Here is a 15,767-nt window from a genome sequence, read left to right on the forward strand (position 1 = left end):
AAGGATTAGGGAAATGTGGCTAAAAATGTTTGATTTGCAAGCCTGTCACATGGTGTTTGGATCCTCAGCATATATGAAAAGTTAGACAAAGGTGGCACACACATCTGTAATTCAGGCGTACATAAAGCAATGGGAAGCAGAATCAGGAGAATTTGGAAGCTTATGGGTCAGCTAATCTTGTCTTCCCAACAGCACACAACAACAAAGAAAGATCATGCCTCAAATAAGGTGAATAGAATTAAGTCCTCAAGGCTGTCCTCTGATCTCCACCTGTGCACAGCTGCATGTATGAAACTCCTACACACACACATACACAATTAGAAGCAATGAACTTAATGCTAGATGTGGTAGTATATAGTAATCGAAGCACTGAAGAGGTGCAGGAGAAGGATTATGTGTTCAAGAAAAGCCTGGGCTACATAGTAAATTCAAGGTTGGCCTAATCTATGTCTTGAGACCTTGTCTTAAAAAATAGTTGAAATGGGTCAAAAACCTAAATTTAATAGCTAAAAGTAAAAACATTTTTACAATAAGGCATAAGAGATCTCAGTGACTTCAGATTTGGCAATGATCTTTTGAACCATTTGTACTTTATCAAAAATTTAAAATTTTCACTAATGGGCTGGAGAGCAGTTAAAGGAACTTGTTTGCAATGTCTGAAGACCCAGGTTCAATTTCCTAGTATCCAAGTAAAGGCAGATGCACAAAATTGCACATATGTCTGGAGTTCATGTGCAGTGGTGGGAGGCCCTGATGGATCAATTATCTCTCTCTCTTCCCCCCTGTGTCTCTTTTTCTTTCTGTCTTCCAAGTTAGTTAATTAATTAAAATTTCACTATTGCAATGTTCAAAAACTAAAAGCACAAGTCATAAAGTAGTAGAAATTATTGTAAACTATATTAAAAAAGGATTTAGATCTAAAATATACAAAGCACTCTCACAACTTAATAATATGTTAAATGGGCAAACTATTTGAGCATATGCTTCACTAAAGATAAACATGGCAACAATGATGTGAAAAGATACTCAACATCATTGTTCTTTGGGAAATACACATTAAAATCTCATTAAAAGCTTATGTGTTACCAAGAATTTACAACAACTAAAGATTTCCTTCACTGTTTGAAAACTTTAAAGTCTACAACCACATTTGAAAATATTTTGACAATTAAAAGAAAAAATTAAAATGTATGTTGAATATATTCTCTAGCCATTTAATTCTTACATTTTTTTTTTACTCTTAAGGCATTTATTTATTAAAATTAAGCCAGTTAAATTTAGCAGTGGGGGGTTGTATACAACTTTAGTGACACTAATGTTAGTACTGCTAACCCACTACCATCAGACCAGCCCTAATTCTTACATATTTACTCAAGGTAAAACATATGTTCATACAAACACTTGTAGGAAAATATTCATGGCAGCCTTTTTTATTTGTAATTATTCCAAAACTAGAAATAATCATATTGTTATTAACAAATATAACGTGGATTATTCAGTGGAATATTACCTAACAATAAGAAGAAATTGTTTACTCTTACATAAAGCAGCAAAGATGAATCTCAGTAACTATGCTGAGTGAAAGAAGACAGACAAAGCAAACAATATATTAGTAAGATTCAATTTAGTTAAAATTCTAAAAAAAATGGGAAATATCACATACTGATAACAAAGCAAATTAATGATTGCCTGATGATGAAGCAGAAAAATGTAGTACTGCTATTTAAAAAGAGGTCCAAGGAAAAATTAAGTGATTTATATATATATATATATATATATATATATATATATATATATATGTATATATATATATATATACACATATAAATACGTATGTATGTATGTATGTTCCTTGACTGAAGCAAAACTGTCACAGTTATAACCATTTCAAAACTCATCAGATGGATAAGTAAGATGGTTACATAGGAGCCATGCCAAACCAGCCTGGGGAAGGATTTAAGTAAAACCACAGCAAAATACACTCTTCTTCTAAAAAGTGAGGGAGTGTAGGTTATTCTTAGACACAACAGAGAAGCAGGAGAGACCAAGACCCATCAGAAAGGAGGAAAATGGCCAGAATCCCACTAAGGCATGCCAAGTGGTGGCAGCAGCAGAGACCAAACAAGGGGATTTTTCGACCTCATCAGCTTCCTTGCACAGTCAAAAAATCTGTCCGCGTACTTGTTGACCTACCAAAGGTTAGTGGTAAGACCCTACTGCTAAAGACACTGTATGTGGTCAACACATAAAATGGAATGGCATGGCTGGAAGCTGGAAGAGAGTCAGTCCTCAGACAGTCAGCGCGTCTAGTGCCAAAAGGTGCTACATGGGTGACTGGGGGAAAATGACCAATATCTGTTCAAGCATCTAACTTACATAGCAGCAAATAACCTGTTGTGATGCCCACACAAGTGCAATAGTGGCACACAGCCATGGTGGGGAACCAACTGCTCTTGATTTGGCTAACTGATCCCCTCAGTGGTACAGGACCCATAGCTGGAGTTGGGAAACAAGTCAGAACCATATCCAAACATAAGCTCACTCTCCAATATCAAGTTTCTATCAATCATGGGGTACAAGAAGGCCTATACCTATTAAACTCTCTATTAAAAAAAGTAAGTGTTACCTCAATTTTCTGGGTGCTAACTTACTCTCCGTTGGAGAATCTGCTTCTCTTTTTCAGATAGATGCAGATCCTAAGGAGAGAGCTGCCCCATCATACCTCAAGAGGGGCCCGACTGAAACTAAGGAAAATTGGCAAAACAAGCAAGGGTGCTGTTTTCCTGATGAACCCGATACCAGCAAAAAGGGGAAGGAGATCAACACAGAGAAAAATCAACTCCTACCAAATCAGAGAGCCAGAGCCTCAGAGGCCCCCAATACCTCATCACTGAAGCAGACCAAAAATGAACCCAACATGGCTCAGGGAAACTTTGCAGAAGAGGGGTCAGAAAGTATGTCAGAGCTACATGTTGGGTCATGATATGCAGAGACATTTATCCTACCCATAACTGAGGGCTAACTCCACAATGCATGACCCATATACCTCAACAAGGAGAGGCCAAGGGGAGGGTGTAAGTCACTGGTGAGCCTAATAATGGTACCAAACTGACTGTATTTGCTGAATACAAAACTAATTCAAACAAACAAACAAAAAACCCAGGTACATAGGCTTGCATTGGAAGTGCCAATCTCTCTTTCTATGTCAGGGCAAGTTATGGATTACATATTCTTGTTTGGCTTTACCATTTTCAAATAAGCTGTATTTGGGGGTTGAATAATGTTGCTTTTGATGTTTTCAGATTGATAGGGCCTTTGTCTTTTGCTTCAGTCACTATTGGGGCAGGGTCTGATTCAGATCCAGGCTGACCTGGAATCTAATTCAGAACAGAATTCTTTACTTCCCAGTCGACAGGATTAAAGATGTACAGCAGCACATACCCTTAGGGATATTGGCTTTATAAGACTATGTGTTTGTTTTAATCCTCACAATTTCATACTCTGTGCTGGATTTTATTGAATATGTATATTGCTCAGTTAAAATTTAGAATTTGCCAGTAAATTGTTCCACCTAGTCCACTAGAATACTTGCTTAGCATGCAAACTCAACACCTAAGATTACTTCTGCAGTTGGATTGGGGTACAAAGAGCTACACTTGGCACCTTAAATGCGTATCTAGAAATTATATAAAGGTGGATCATCATATCTAAGAACACTGCAGATAAGTAGACAACCCAAGCATAAAATCAATTCAGGATGCAAAAATTGCTGCATTGTAATAGAAGAAACACAAAGAATCAAGACAATCCAATTCCACCAAAAACTATAAATCCATTAGAAATTGCCGGGCTCCTTCTCTGTTAGGTAGGTAGTGCCAAGGGAGGAACCATACCTGCTGGTTCCTCTCTAGGGGTTGAGGAGGATGATGAGTGTCAGATGACTCAGACCTCTCCTGGCCACTGGAGAAAAGCCACACTGAGTTGGGAGTCTTTTTGATGCAGGAACTCGCAGAAACAACTCGCTTTATTACTTTGAGCAGTTGCCTATATCATGTTGGGGACGAAGGCAGGGATTTTAGGATGAGGGAAGAGGTAAGGGCCAATAGTAAACTTTAAGTATTGAAATGGTAATTACAATTGCCACACGGAGGTAGCAGGCCAGAAGCCATTTGGTGTCTTGCTGAGTCATAGCTGGCCAGAGACAGGTCGCCAAACTTTAGCTAGGCTCAGGAAGTTCCACTAGGCCTCATGCCTGGGCCTTTCATAGCCCAACAAGAAATGATCACCAATGAGACTGTTTTAGATGAAATGCCTGACAAAGATTTGAAAAAAAAAAAATGATTGTATCTGTATTCAAAGAAATCAAAGTCAACAACAAAGGAATTGAAGAAAACAAACTGTTGAAAGACAACACAGGAAACCAGCTTAATGAAATACAGAAGTCATTACAAAACATGAGTAAGGAAATATAAATACTGAAGAAAAGCCAGGCTGAAATTCTAGCTCTGAAGAACACAGTCAGAAAGACAAAACAGCAACAAAAACTTCCTCTGTGGAAAGTCTCACCAGTAGAATGGATGAAGGAGAGAACAGAATATATAAAGTAGAAGACCATGTGTCAGACCTAATACAGTCCAACAAAGAGAAAGACAAGCTAATAGGAGGGTGTGAATGGGAATTTCAAGATATCCAGGACACTATGAAAAGATCAAACATAAGAATTCATGGTATAGTAGTAGAAGAAGAATTTAAATCAAGATGATTAGTAGGTATTTTCAACAAAAACATAGAAGAAAATTTTCTCCAAATTGGGAAAGAAATGCCAATGCAGATACAAGAAGCTTGTAGAGCACCAAACAGACAAAACCTGGAAATAACCTCTCCTCGCCATGTTACAATTAAGCTACCAAACATACAAACCAAAGAAAATATTTTTAAAGCAGTTAGACAAAAAAAATGAAGTCACCTACAAAGGCAAGCCCATCAAAATAACTGCAGATTGCCCAACACAAACTTTAAAAGCCAGAAGAGCTTAGAATCATGTATTCCAAGTTCTTAAAAATAACGACTGTGAGAGCCAAAGGAAGCATACCACTCCTTACATGCAACTGTCTGGACAGAATTTGGCCTCAATATCTAAGACCTTGCAGTGCCTAGCAATACCCACACAAGACCCTCATAATAGGAGAAAAAGATGATGACATCAAATTAAAAGAGAGACTAATGGAGAGAGGGAGGGGATATGACAAAGAGCAGAGTTATAAAGGAGAAAGTGGGGGAAGGGAAGGGAGGGAAATACCATGGTTTGTTGTAAGTATAGAAGTTGTCAATAAAAATATATATGTATTTTTTTTAAAAAAAGCCTATGCAGGGAGGTCATGAGCCTTAGGAGTATAAAGCCTGCTCTTGTCTTGATAAACATATATATTATTCTCACTAAACTGCTCTGAAAGCCCTACACTTAATGTTCATATTCATATATTAATGCTACTCTCACTTCTGGTTGGAGACCCTTCTCTTTTCTGATGGCGATGACCACTGGGATGACCCAAAAGGCAACATAGTGCTGAGAAGAAGGTACAGAGGAGTGCTTAGTACTGAAACATCTCTTATCATACCCTCCAAGGCTCAGGGTCCATTGTGAAAGAGGTGTCTGAAAGAATCTGAGAGAATGTAAGAGCCAAATGAAGGGGTACCACTCCTTACAATGTAACTCTCCAGACAGAAATTGTCCTTAATATCCATGACCTCACAGTGCCTAGCAATACCTACACAAGACCCTCATAGGAGAAAAAGATGATGACATCAAATTAAAAGAGACTAATGGATATGATGGAGAACAGAGTTGTGAAGGGGAAGTTGGGGGAGGGAAGGGAAATATGGTTTATTGTCTAAGTATAGAAGTTGTCAATAAAAAAAAAAAAGCTTACTGGGGGCTGGAGAGATGGCTTAGTGGTTAAGTGCTTGCCTGTGAAGCCTAAGGACCCCGATTCAAGGCTTGATTCTTCAGGAACCATGTTAGCCAGATGCACAAGGGGGCACATGTGTCTGGAGTTCGTTTGCAGTGGCTGGAGGCTCTGGTGCGCCCATTCTCTCTCTCTCTATCTGCCTCTTTCTCTCCCTGTCACTCTCAAATAAATAAATATAAATGAACAAAAAGAATTTAAAAAAAACTCATCAGATGGGATACTGTAAAAGTTAGTCAACTTCAATAAAGATATGAAATAGAGAAAAGCAACAATAATTTTAAATTTCCCTAGATTATCTGGAAGAACAATAAAACTATTAAGCTTGTGTTTTTGTAAATTAAACATGTAAGTTACGGTATATAAAGTAATCAAAAAAGAATAGAAACAAGTAACATAACTTTTAAATTACTGACAACATAATCTTCAATGATTAAACATTTTCAAGCAATCCAAAGCAATATTCTAAGCCTATTAAATTATGAACAGCTTGAGGTGATTCCAAGAATTTAAATTTTAATATATTAAGATCTAATACTTATATTTAAGTGTGGAATAAGGAAGAAAATCCATTTGATTATTTAAATGGTGGTATCAGAAAAAGAATTGAGGGGTTGGGGCTGGGGAGGCTGGAGCCTCCCTGGGCCTGGCTGGGCAACTGCCCATGAGATGCTACTCTTGGGGGAGGGGAAGCAAGTGTGGCTGCCACAATCCACCTGGGAGCTGGTCCTAGCCCATTTGCCTCTGGAGGCTTCATCTCCTTTCTGGGTTCTAATAATGTCACTAGTTGTCAAATTGTGGTCCTGAGGCACACAGGTAATGGGGCAACATGCCTGACATATTGCAATGGAGCTGACCTCAAAGCTAAGATTCCCTTGATCATTAACTCCATAAAATCCTTTTCTAACCATGCTCAGTGTGGAAGGCTGGCTTCAGTGATGATAGGCAGAGCTGTCCCAGAGACTTAGCAATCAACTTCTTAGTGAGATAAGATGAGGATATTCACTTAGTGACTTTATGACAGAATTAAATGACCAGGAAGAAAATAAAAACCACTTTCCAGTACTTTATGAAATTGTAGTCAACAATAAAACTGCAGAGATTTACAGAGCTTCCTTTCAAGATCAAGGCCCGGAAAGGAGCTGGGAGCAGCAAGAAATTTAGCAGGAGGCCCAATGATTAGCATTTGTGATGCAAAGACAGAACAACTTTGAATAGGCCTGTATTCCTGGATGCTATTTTCACAAGTGGATATCCAGTTGCAGCAAGATGACAAGCAAATACTATAGAACCTCTCCACATTACCTCTGACTGAGCCCCGCTCCATTTTTTTGAACATATTAGATCCATCTTGATGATTTTTTTAAAAATACCCATCTCCAAGGAGTATACTGCTTCCTGGAAATAAAGCTCTCCTCTTAAAAAAAATGAAGACAGAAAAAGAATTGATAAAATGTTATATCCACTTATGGTTCAAAATAAGAGTCATCTTCTTAGTCAACTAGGAACAGAAGAAAACTTTGTTAATCTGGTAAAGTATATCTGAAAAATCTACATCAAACATTGCACTTAGTGGTGAAACACTGAGAACTAGATTAGCATGTGGACTTGAAGGAACCCCAGGAGGGGGACCCCACACTCTGCCCAGATATGGCGACACCCCAAATCACTCACGAGAAGCGGTCTTGATGCAAACTGCAAGAGGATTTTATTCCAAGCGCGCTGGGGCCCACAGTCGTACACCGCACAGGGGTAGAGGACTGCAGAGCCCCGAATGCAGGAACGGGACAGTTTTTATAGGGTTTCTAACAAAGCCTGTGCATTAAACCAATCATTTTTTTAATATCAGGAGCCCACGGGGTACGAGCCAGTCAGTTTGTGCCACCCCATAGTTTCTAAGCCAATTAGTTTAATTTGTTCAAGCCCCTCGTGGACCAATCATTCTCTTATGACCTTGGTAGTCAGCATTTGCGCAGGTCCTTGGGTGGGAGTAGCAGAGTGTGGTATCAGTCTCCTATGACCTTGGAGGTCAGCATTTGTGCAGGTCCTTAGGTGGGGGTAGCAGAGTGTGGTATCAGCCTCCTATGACCTTGGTGGTCTGAGGCAGGCTGCTACAGCTTATGGTGCGAACTACTAAGGCTTACAGTGTGGGCTATTAAGGCTTATGGTGCAGGCTATTTACAGAAATCAAATAAGTGGTTCACTTCATTACTCATTTCCCATCCTTGAGGGCTATCTCATGCCCTTTTTACCTAGTTTTATATTAGGAGTGGGCTCTGATATAATGAGAAGAGGGATTCTTTACTTGCTTCCAACAGAGAGTAAAGCCTGGAGTTTGAGGTATGCAGGAGCCCGCTTAAGCTCCCTTTGGAGCGTGATAGTATTTCTGGGCTTCTGAATTCTTGGGTCTTTCAGACTCCACTTCTATTACAAAAATGTGTTGGAGTTACTAACTGGCTCAGAAAAAAAAAGGGGAGGAGGAATGAAAATTATTATCTGTCAGTACTCAGTTTAGCAAGCTGTAAAGATTTTTAAAAACTGAAAACTCTAAAGACATGACTACTGTTAAAACACTATCAGAAATGAAATTGCTATGTTAAATATAGTATTAGTAAAAAATACATGAATATAGGTTGAACTGGTTTGTGGAATTTTTATATCTCAGCCTCTTGACAGCTAGGTCTGTTTTAGGTTGGATTGAATTTCTTTACCTCCTTCTTTCATTCTACCTTTAGCCAAAGCTACTTTATCTACCCTTTCATGCTTGTTGTTTCCCACTTCTATTCACTTTTCTATCTTATAATGTATTTTCTTTGTCAATCAAATTCTAATCATTGTTAGTTTTTTTTGTCCCTTTCCACTCCTACCCATAGTAACTAATTAGTATACACAGCACTATCATCATTCCTTTACTTTTTAAAATGATTGGCATTAAAAAGTCATTTATTTTTGCTTGATTACTACTTCATTTTTATAATAGGTCTACCCTTTGTTAGTGATTTTTTTTTTTTTTTTTCCTGAAGACAGTAGTCTACTCTGAAAGGAACACCAGAGATTAAGTCAGGTACATTTAATCCCAGTCTAGCAGAGGAAAATGGAGTATCCCAGTCCCTCTTAAACACTTCCACTAAAGAATACAAATGAAGCTGGGCGAGGTGGTGCACGCCTTTAATCCCAGCACTCAGGAGGCAGAGGTAGGAGGATTGCCATGAGTTCGAGGCCACCCTGAGACTCCATAGTGAATTCCAGGTCAGTCTGGGCTAGAGTGAGACCCTACCTTGAAAAACCAAAAAACGAGAAAAAGAAAAAGAAAAAGAATATAAGTGATTTATAAGAGTCCTACTTACGTCCTTACCCCTAATGCCTAAGTCCCAGTGCAAAAATGCAATAATCATAAGGCACCAAAGCAATAAAATTACTAATCCCAAAATAATAGTGTCCTATTTGAAATGAAGTAGATAAAATTTCAGACACATATTCTAAAGAAAAATTATAAGTATACTGAAAGAAATTAAAGAGGACATAAACTTCTAAGTAACTTTAAAAAATATTTCATTTTTATTTATTTGAGAGAAAGACAGAGAGAGAGATTGGCAGATAGAAAGATAATGAGTATGCCAGGGCCTCCAGCCACTGCAAATGAACTCCAGACACATGTGCCCCCTTGTGCATCTGGCTTACACAGGTCCTGGGGAATTGAACGTGGGTCCTTTGGCTTTGCAGGCAAATGCCTTAACCACTAAGCCATCTCTTCATCGCCCCCGCCCCTGCCAAGTAACTTTTAAGAGAACACAAACAGTTGTGTGAAACAAGGAAGTCAATACAGTCTATAAAAGTAGAATGGGATGAAAAGGTAGAAGAAGTATTGAAAAAAACTAACTGAAATGCTAGAAATGAAAAATTCAAAAATAGAAAAGTTCTATGGAAAGCCTCACCAATAAAATAGATTAAGAGGAGGACAGAATATCATGGCCTAAAGACAAGGTAGAGGAATGAGGACATCTTGAAAATGACAAAGATAATTAATAAGAAAGTATAATTATAGCATTCAAGATCTATGGGACACTATGAAAGACCTTATCATGAATCATGGATTAGAGGACAGGAACATTTCCTGTTAAAAGCATAGAATACATTTTTCAATAAAAGTATAGCAGAAAATTTCCCAACTCTTTGGGAAATATGGCCAATGAGGCATAGTAGGCCTTTTGAAACCCAAACAGACCTTTCCAGGTCTGTTTATACATATTATAGTTTAAACATTAAATATACAGAATAAAGAAAGTATATTAAATTCAATAAGAAACAGCAAGCTACATGTATAGGCAAGCCCATCAGAACAACAGATTTCTCAACAAAAACCTTAATAGGTATTAAATATTTAAATTTAAAGGCATGATTACAACTGTTGGGCTGAGGAGATGGCTCAGACATAGAAGGTGTTTGCTTTCACACCTTCCAGGATGAGTTCAATTCCCCAGTATACACATAAAGTCAGATGCAAAGTGGCACATGCATCTGTAATCTCAACACACATGGCAATGGGAGGCAGAACCAGGATAATCCTGAAGCTCTCAGGACAACTAGACTGGCATAAAGGAAGCAGCAAAAAAAGGGAGATCCTATGTCAAGCAAAGTGGAAAGAGAGGGCAAACACCTGAAAGTTGTCCTCAGCGCGCGTGCGTGCACACACACACACACACACACACACACACGATTTTAAAAAGAGGGCTTTTTCTTGTTCTAAATGATTAAGGGAAGAAAGATCTCAGTGAAGCAAATCAGAAAAAATGACAACTGTCAATCCACAACACTACTAAATCCAACGAAACATCTGTATTAATTGAAGGAGAAAGAAAAACTTCCATGATGAAAACAGGCTAAAGGAATTAATGGACACAAAGCTACAGAATATTTGAAATAGGGCTGGAAATAACTCAGTGGTTAAAGGTACTTGCAAAGCATGCCAACTCTGGTTCAGTTCCCCAGTACCCAGGCAGTGGTAGCCACACAAAGTGGCATATGAATTTTGAGTTCATTTGCAGGGGCTGGAGCCCCTGGTGTGCCTATTCTCTGTATTTCTCAATGTCTCTTTCTCTCTGCTCACAAATAATAAAAATATTTTTAAGAAGGCATCCATGAGTTCTTTACTGCATTTACTACACTTTCATTGTACCATATGGGCTTCCAGTGTTAATCCAGTGGGGAATAAAGACAACTTTGAAGAGCAAGAAAACTCCTTAACCATTCTTTCTGCTGTCCCAATGCATAATAGCTTGCCCCACCTCAATGGTGGTAATCTCTCAAACAATTGCAGCTGAAGCAGGCTTCAGTATCCAGCCTGAAGCTTCATATCTTTCAGTGCCATATCCATGTACCATACCAGTCCATTTCTTCTAAACTCAATCCTGCTCAACTTCTCAGGACACAGGCAGAACACAGCCTGCCTCTCACAAAACTTCTTCAAACCCAGTCAGTACAAAGCTTTTTCTTCCCTATATGAACCAAGCCTCACATTCCACAGTTCTTTTAGCAATTAGGAATTAGGTCTTTCATCTCTCAACAGAATGGTATGTTAGGCTCTGCTTACAGCACTACAGGGTATCTCTTAGTCCAAGGTTTCAAAACCTTCCACATTTCTCCAGCACATAAGCCATGTAGTCAGGTTTCTAGCAGTAATGACCCCATTTATATTTATTTATTTATTTATTTATTTATTTATTTATTGCTGAAGTTACTCTCTAGTTGGTAAACACTCAATTAAAAGCAGCTGAGGGGAAGGAAGAGTTAATTTTGGCTTACAGTCTGAAGGGGAACCTTCATTATGACAGCATGTCACAGAGCAGAGGCTGGACATTACCTCTGCCATAACAGGTGTAAAACAGCAGCAGAAGAGCAAGCAGCACTTCAGCCAAGGGTAGCTGGCTGTAACACCTCAAATCCAATCCTTCACAACACACTTGGTGAACCACAGTATTCAAAAACATATGAGTTTATGGGAAACATTTGATTCAAACCACCACATATATCAATAATTTTAATTAGTACTTCTGTAAATATTGACAGTTTCATTCATCATCATTAGACATTTTATTTCTTTTCAGTGTCTTACTGCAATGCTAATTCTTCCATAAAATTAAATAACAAGAGTGAGAATAATATTCTTGCCTTGTTCTTAATCTTACAGAGTTATAGTTCATTATTTTATTATTAAGTGTGTCTTACTTATGTTATTCATGACAAGCATTTGTCAAGTTTAGGAAGTTTTCTTCTATACCTAGTTTCCTGAGGGTTATTTTTTTAAATTATTTATTTATTTATTTATTTGAGAGCGACAGACACAGAGAGAAAGACAGATAGAGGGAGAGAGAGAGAATGGGCGCGCCAGGGCTTCCAGCCTCTGCAAACGAACTCCAGACGCGTGCGCCCCCTTGTGCATCTGGCTAACGTGGGACCTGGAGAACCAAGTCTCAAACCGGTGTCCTTAGGCGTCACAGGCAAGCGCTTAACCGCTAAGCCATCTCTCCAGCCCCTGAGGGTTATTTTTAAATTTTATTTATTTTTTTGGTTTTTCAAGGTAGGGTCTCACTCTAGCCCAGGCTGACCTGGAATTCACTGTGGAGTTTCAGGGTGGCCTCAAACTCACAGAGATTCTCCTACCTCTGCCTCCCGAGTGCTGGGATTAAAGGCATGTGCCACCATGCCCAGCTCTCAGAGTTACTTTTTAAATAATGAATAGTTGTTGGAGTTTGTCAAATGATTTGAGCAATGAAAGTGATTATATATGTTCTCCCATATTGTATAGCAGTGTGAAAAAATTTAATATTTGAAAGTTAAAGAATTTTTTGAATTTTTGAGTAAAAGTTTGTCATGATACATTTTAGATACTGCTGGATTACATTTGATAATAGCTATCTTGAGAATTTGGAAAGATAATAACTTTTAAACAAATGTAGTAAGACATAATATTTGACATAATAGGTTCAAACCCTCTACGGCCACATAATATAGTGTTTTACAGCTACTAGGAAGTATCCTTCCAGACTACAACATGTGGTGAGACATGCTTTTATTTGGTTCTAAGTAACAGTAGAAACAAATATAGTTAAGTTACTAATGAAATTAATAGGTGTATTTATAATTACTGTTTGATTTTAAATAAGCTTAGTTATAACCAAAATCATTATCATTACTTATAAATTTATTTAATTAAAAAAAATCTCAAAAAACAAAACCCAAAAAAATCTGGGCATGGTTGTGTATCCTTTAATCCCAGCACTCGGGAGACAGAGGTAGAAGGATTGCTGTGAGTTTGAGGCCACCCTGAGACTACATAGTGAATTCCAGGTCAGTCTAGGCTAGAGTGAACCCCTAACTGGAAGAAAAACACAACATAAACAATCTTGCATGTTATTGAAACATATGTTAATAGTATATTTTTGATATGATGCCTAGAAATTAGAATTAACTGTTATAATAAAATTTTACTCATATTATTAAAATTTGACAAATTACCTTGTTTTTCAAGACAGGCCTTATAAGGCCTAAGATTTGTATCTTACAATAATATATCAAAAAATCACTTCAAAAGCAAGTGAAACAGGTTTTTGTGTAATCTCTTATGATAATTCAAAGCATTATATAAATGCTGACAACTTTACTTATTTATTGCTTTATCTATTTTTGTTTAATTATTTTAAGTGCTTTTATCTTGATATGTATTTATTTTCTATTCACATTGTCTATAATTGGTGTCACCATAATAGTTTAAAGATGCTTTATAATGATAACAATTGATATGGGCTTTGAATTTTACAGATTATGAAGCAGAAAGAAGACATGGAAATAAGAAAAAAGTATGCCAGCCTAAGCATGAGGGTTTGTATTCTTTTCTTTCCCTCCCTTCCTTTCCCTTCATGCTTCATCTTCCTTTCATTTGGATTAAAGAATATATACCTTCCACACTTGCTTTCTGATATCTATGACCAAAACAAAATGCTTGAAAAGTGAAGTGAGAAGGGTGAATGGGAGATGGAAACTGATAGTTGAGCAGGGAGGGGAGAGAGAATACAAGCATCCAGCAAATGAGCCAGGTATCAGAGACAGTGCCAGTCTGTCAGCTGCTCCTCAAACTCCTTTCTTCCCATCTCTATTTTTCTTCCTTCTTTCCACCTTAATACAACCTCAAACTGTACCTCACCACACTTCAAAGGGCTGTCCCTTTCCTGGTGCTTCCAAAGACCATAGATCTGTCTGTGTATTTTTCCTAGAACACAAGGCTGTTGGGTGGGGGACAAGTCCAGGTACCAATCTAAACTGATTGGGAAGACTGTGTGGAAGTGGAAACAAAGGTTGATTTGTGTCCTTGAAAACTAGACCATCAACTCTGAGATTCTTGATAATGGAAGAGGAAGAAAGGGCCACAAATATGAGGAATGAGTTCAGAATAATAACATTGGCTGTTTTTTGTTTCTTTGTGTGTGTGTGTGTGTGTGTGTGTGTGTGTGTGTGTGTGTGTGTGTGTGTTTATGTATCTGTGCATCAGGGCATGAAAGCAGCCAAGGGAAGAGAAGCCTCTTTGTCCCCATGGTCTTCACAGACCAGAGGTACGTTCAGGAGCTCCAGGAGCATGGCACTTGGGAGGCCACAGTCTGTTTTCATTGGTACATCGCCTGCTCCCATCAGTAGATCACCTGCTCTCACCAGTAGATCGCCTGCTCCCATCGGTAGATCACCTGATCCCATCAGTAGAGCACCTGCTCCCATTGGCACAGCACCTGCTCCCATTGGCACAGCACCTGCTCCAATCAGCGCATCACCTGCTCCCATTGGCACATCACCTGCTCCCATTGGCACATCACCTGCTCCCATTGGCACATCACCTACTCCCATTGGTACATCACCTGTTCCCATTGATACATCATCTGTTCCCATTGATACATCACCTGTTTCCATCAGTACATCACCTGTTAGTACTAAGAAAGCTAAAGCTTCAAAGAAAATTGCAAAGCAACTTAAGGTAAGGACTATTTACCTGGCCTTTTACTGTGACTCCTTCCTATTCCAGAGTTAGTATCATCCTAATTGTAGCCTCATAGCTCACACCTTGTGATCAGCATCAACCAGGATAACCATAGCATGCCTGATTCTCACTTAGGAGTAGGGGCTCTGGATGCTAAGTGGTGTGCCCTTACTAGGTCCCTTAGCCTTCTCAAAAGTATACTGTGTTACTTCAGCTTGGTGACTCCATCTTGGTAATATGTTTAGGTTAGGTAGTAAGCTTTGGTGAAACTCTATTTAATTAGCAAAAGAGAATATATATTCCAAGCACCTGTCAGGGTGCATAATCTTTAGCTCCTTACTGCCCCATATCTATCAGAAACTTACTGGAATTTCCCTGAAGGACATTCAGAGCTCTAGTTCATTGGCTTACATAGGATTCTACAGTCCACATAATTAGAATAGGCATACATGAGTTCTATGCTGTTGACCTCCTCTGCCACCATTTCCCCAAAACATCAGAATTGTTTTTTGCTAGATTACTATGGTTCCATAATTCTGCACCAAGGACATTGATATGAGAGACACCCCTCCAGAGATCAGCCCAATACCAGATTGGGTGGAAAAGAGGAAGTTTATTTAGCACAGTCCTGAGTCAGGATAGCTCCTAGCACTGTGTGTTCTTCCAATTTATAGTTTCAGTGATAAGTGGAGCCAAGCAAGTAGGAAAGTGAGAATTTCAGAAGGCAGATACATTGTAGTTAGTGGCTACAATTCACATAGAAGATGGGGAGGGGATGT

General features: G+C 38.5%; 1 protein-coding gene and 1 pseudogene across 1 annotated transcript in view; both read left to right on the top strand.

The window, feature by feature from the left end:
- The window catches only part of C15H10orf67 (chromosome 15 C10orf67 homolog), a 202,224-nt gene that overhangs the window by 154,557 nt on the left and 31,900 nt on the right, over window positions 1-15,767 (top strand). Inside the window, exons 9-10 of the mRNA XM_045134756.1 lie at window positions 13,785-13,844; window positions 14,512-14,985. Coding sequence (XP_044990691.1) covers window positions 13,785-13,844; window positions 14,512-14,985 — 534 coding nt within the window. The remainder of the gene's footprint in view (window positions 1-13,784; window positions 13,845-14,511; window positions 14,986-15,767) is intronic.
- On the top strand, window positions 6,636-7,281 carry LOC105944770 (annotated as a pseudogene).

The sequence above is a fragment of the Jaculus jaculus genome, chromosome 15 (genome assembly GCF_020740685.1).
Source record: "Jaculus jaculus isolate mJacJac1 chromosome 15, mJacJac1.mat.Y.cur, whole genome shotgun sequence".
In the NCBI taxonomy this organism is placed as follows: domain Eukaryota; kingdom Metazoa; phylum Chordata; class Mammalia; order Rodentia; family Dipodidae; genus Jaculus; species Jaculus jaculus.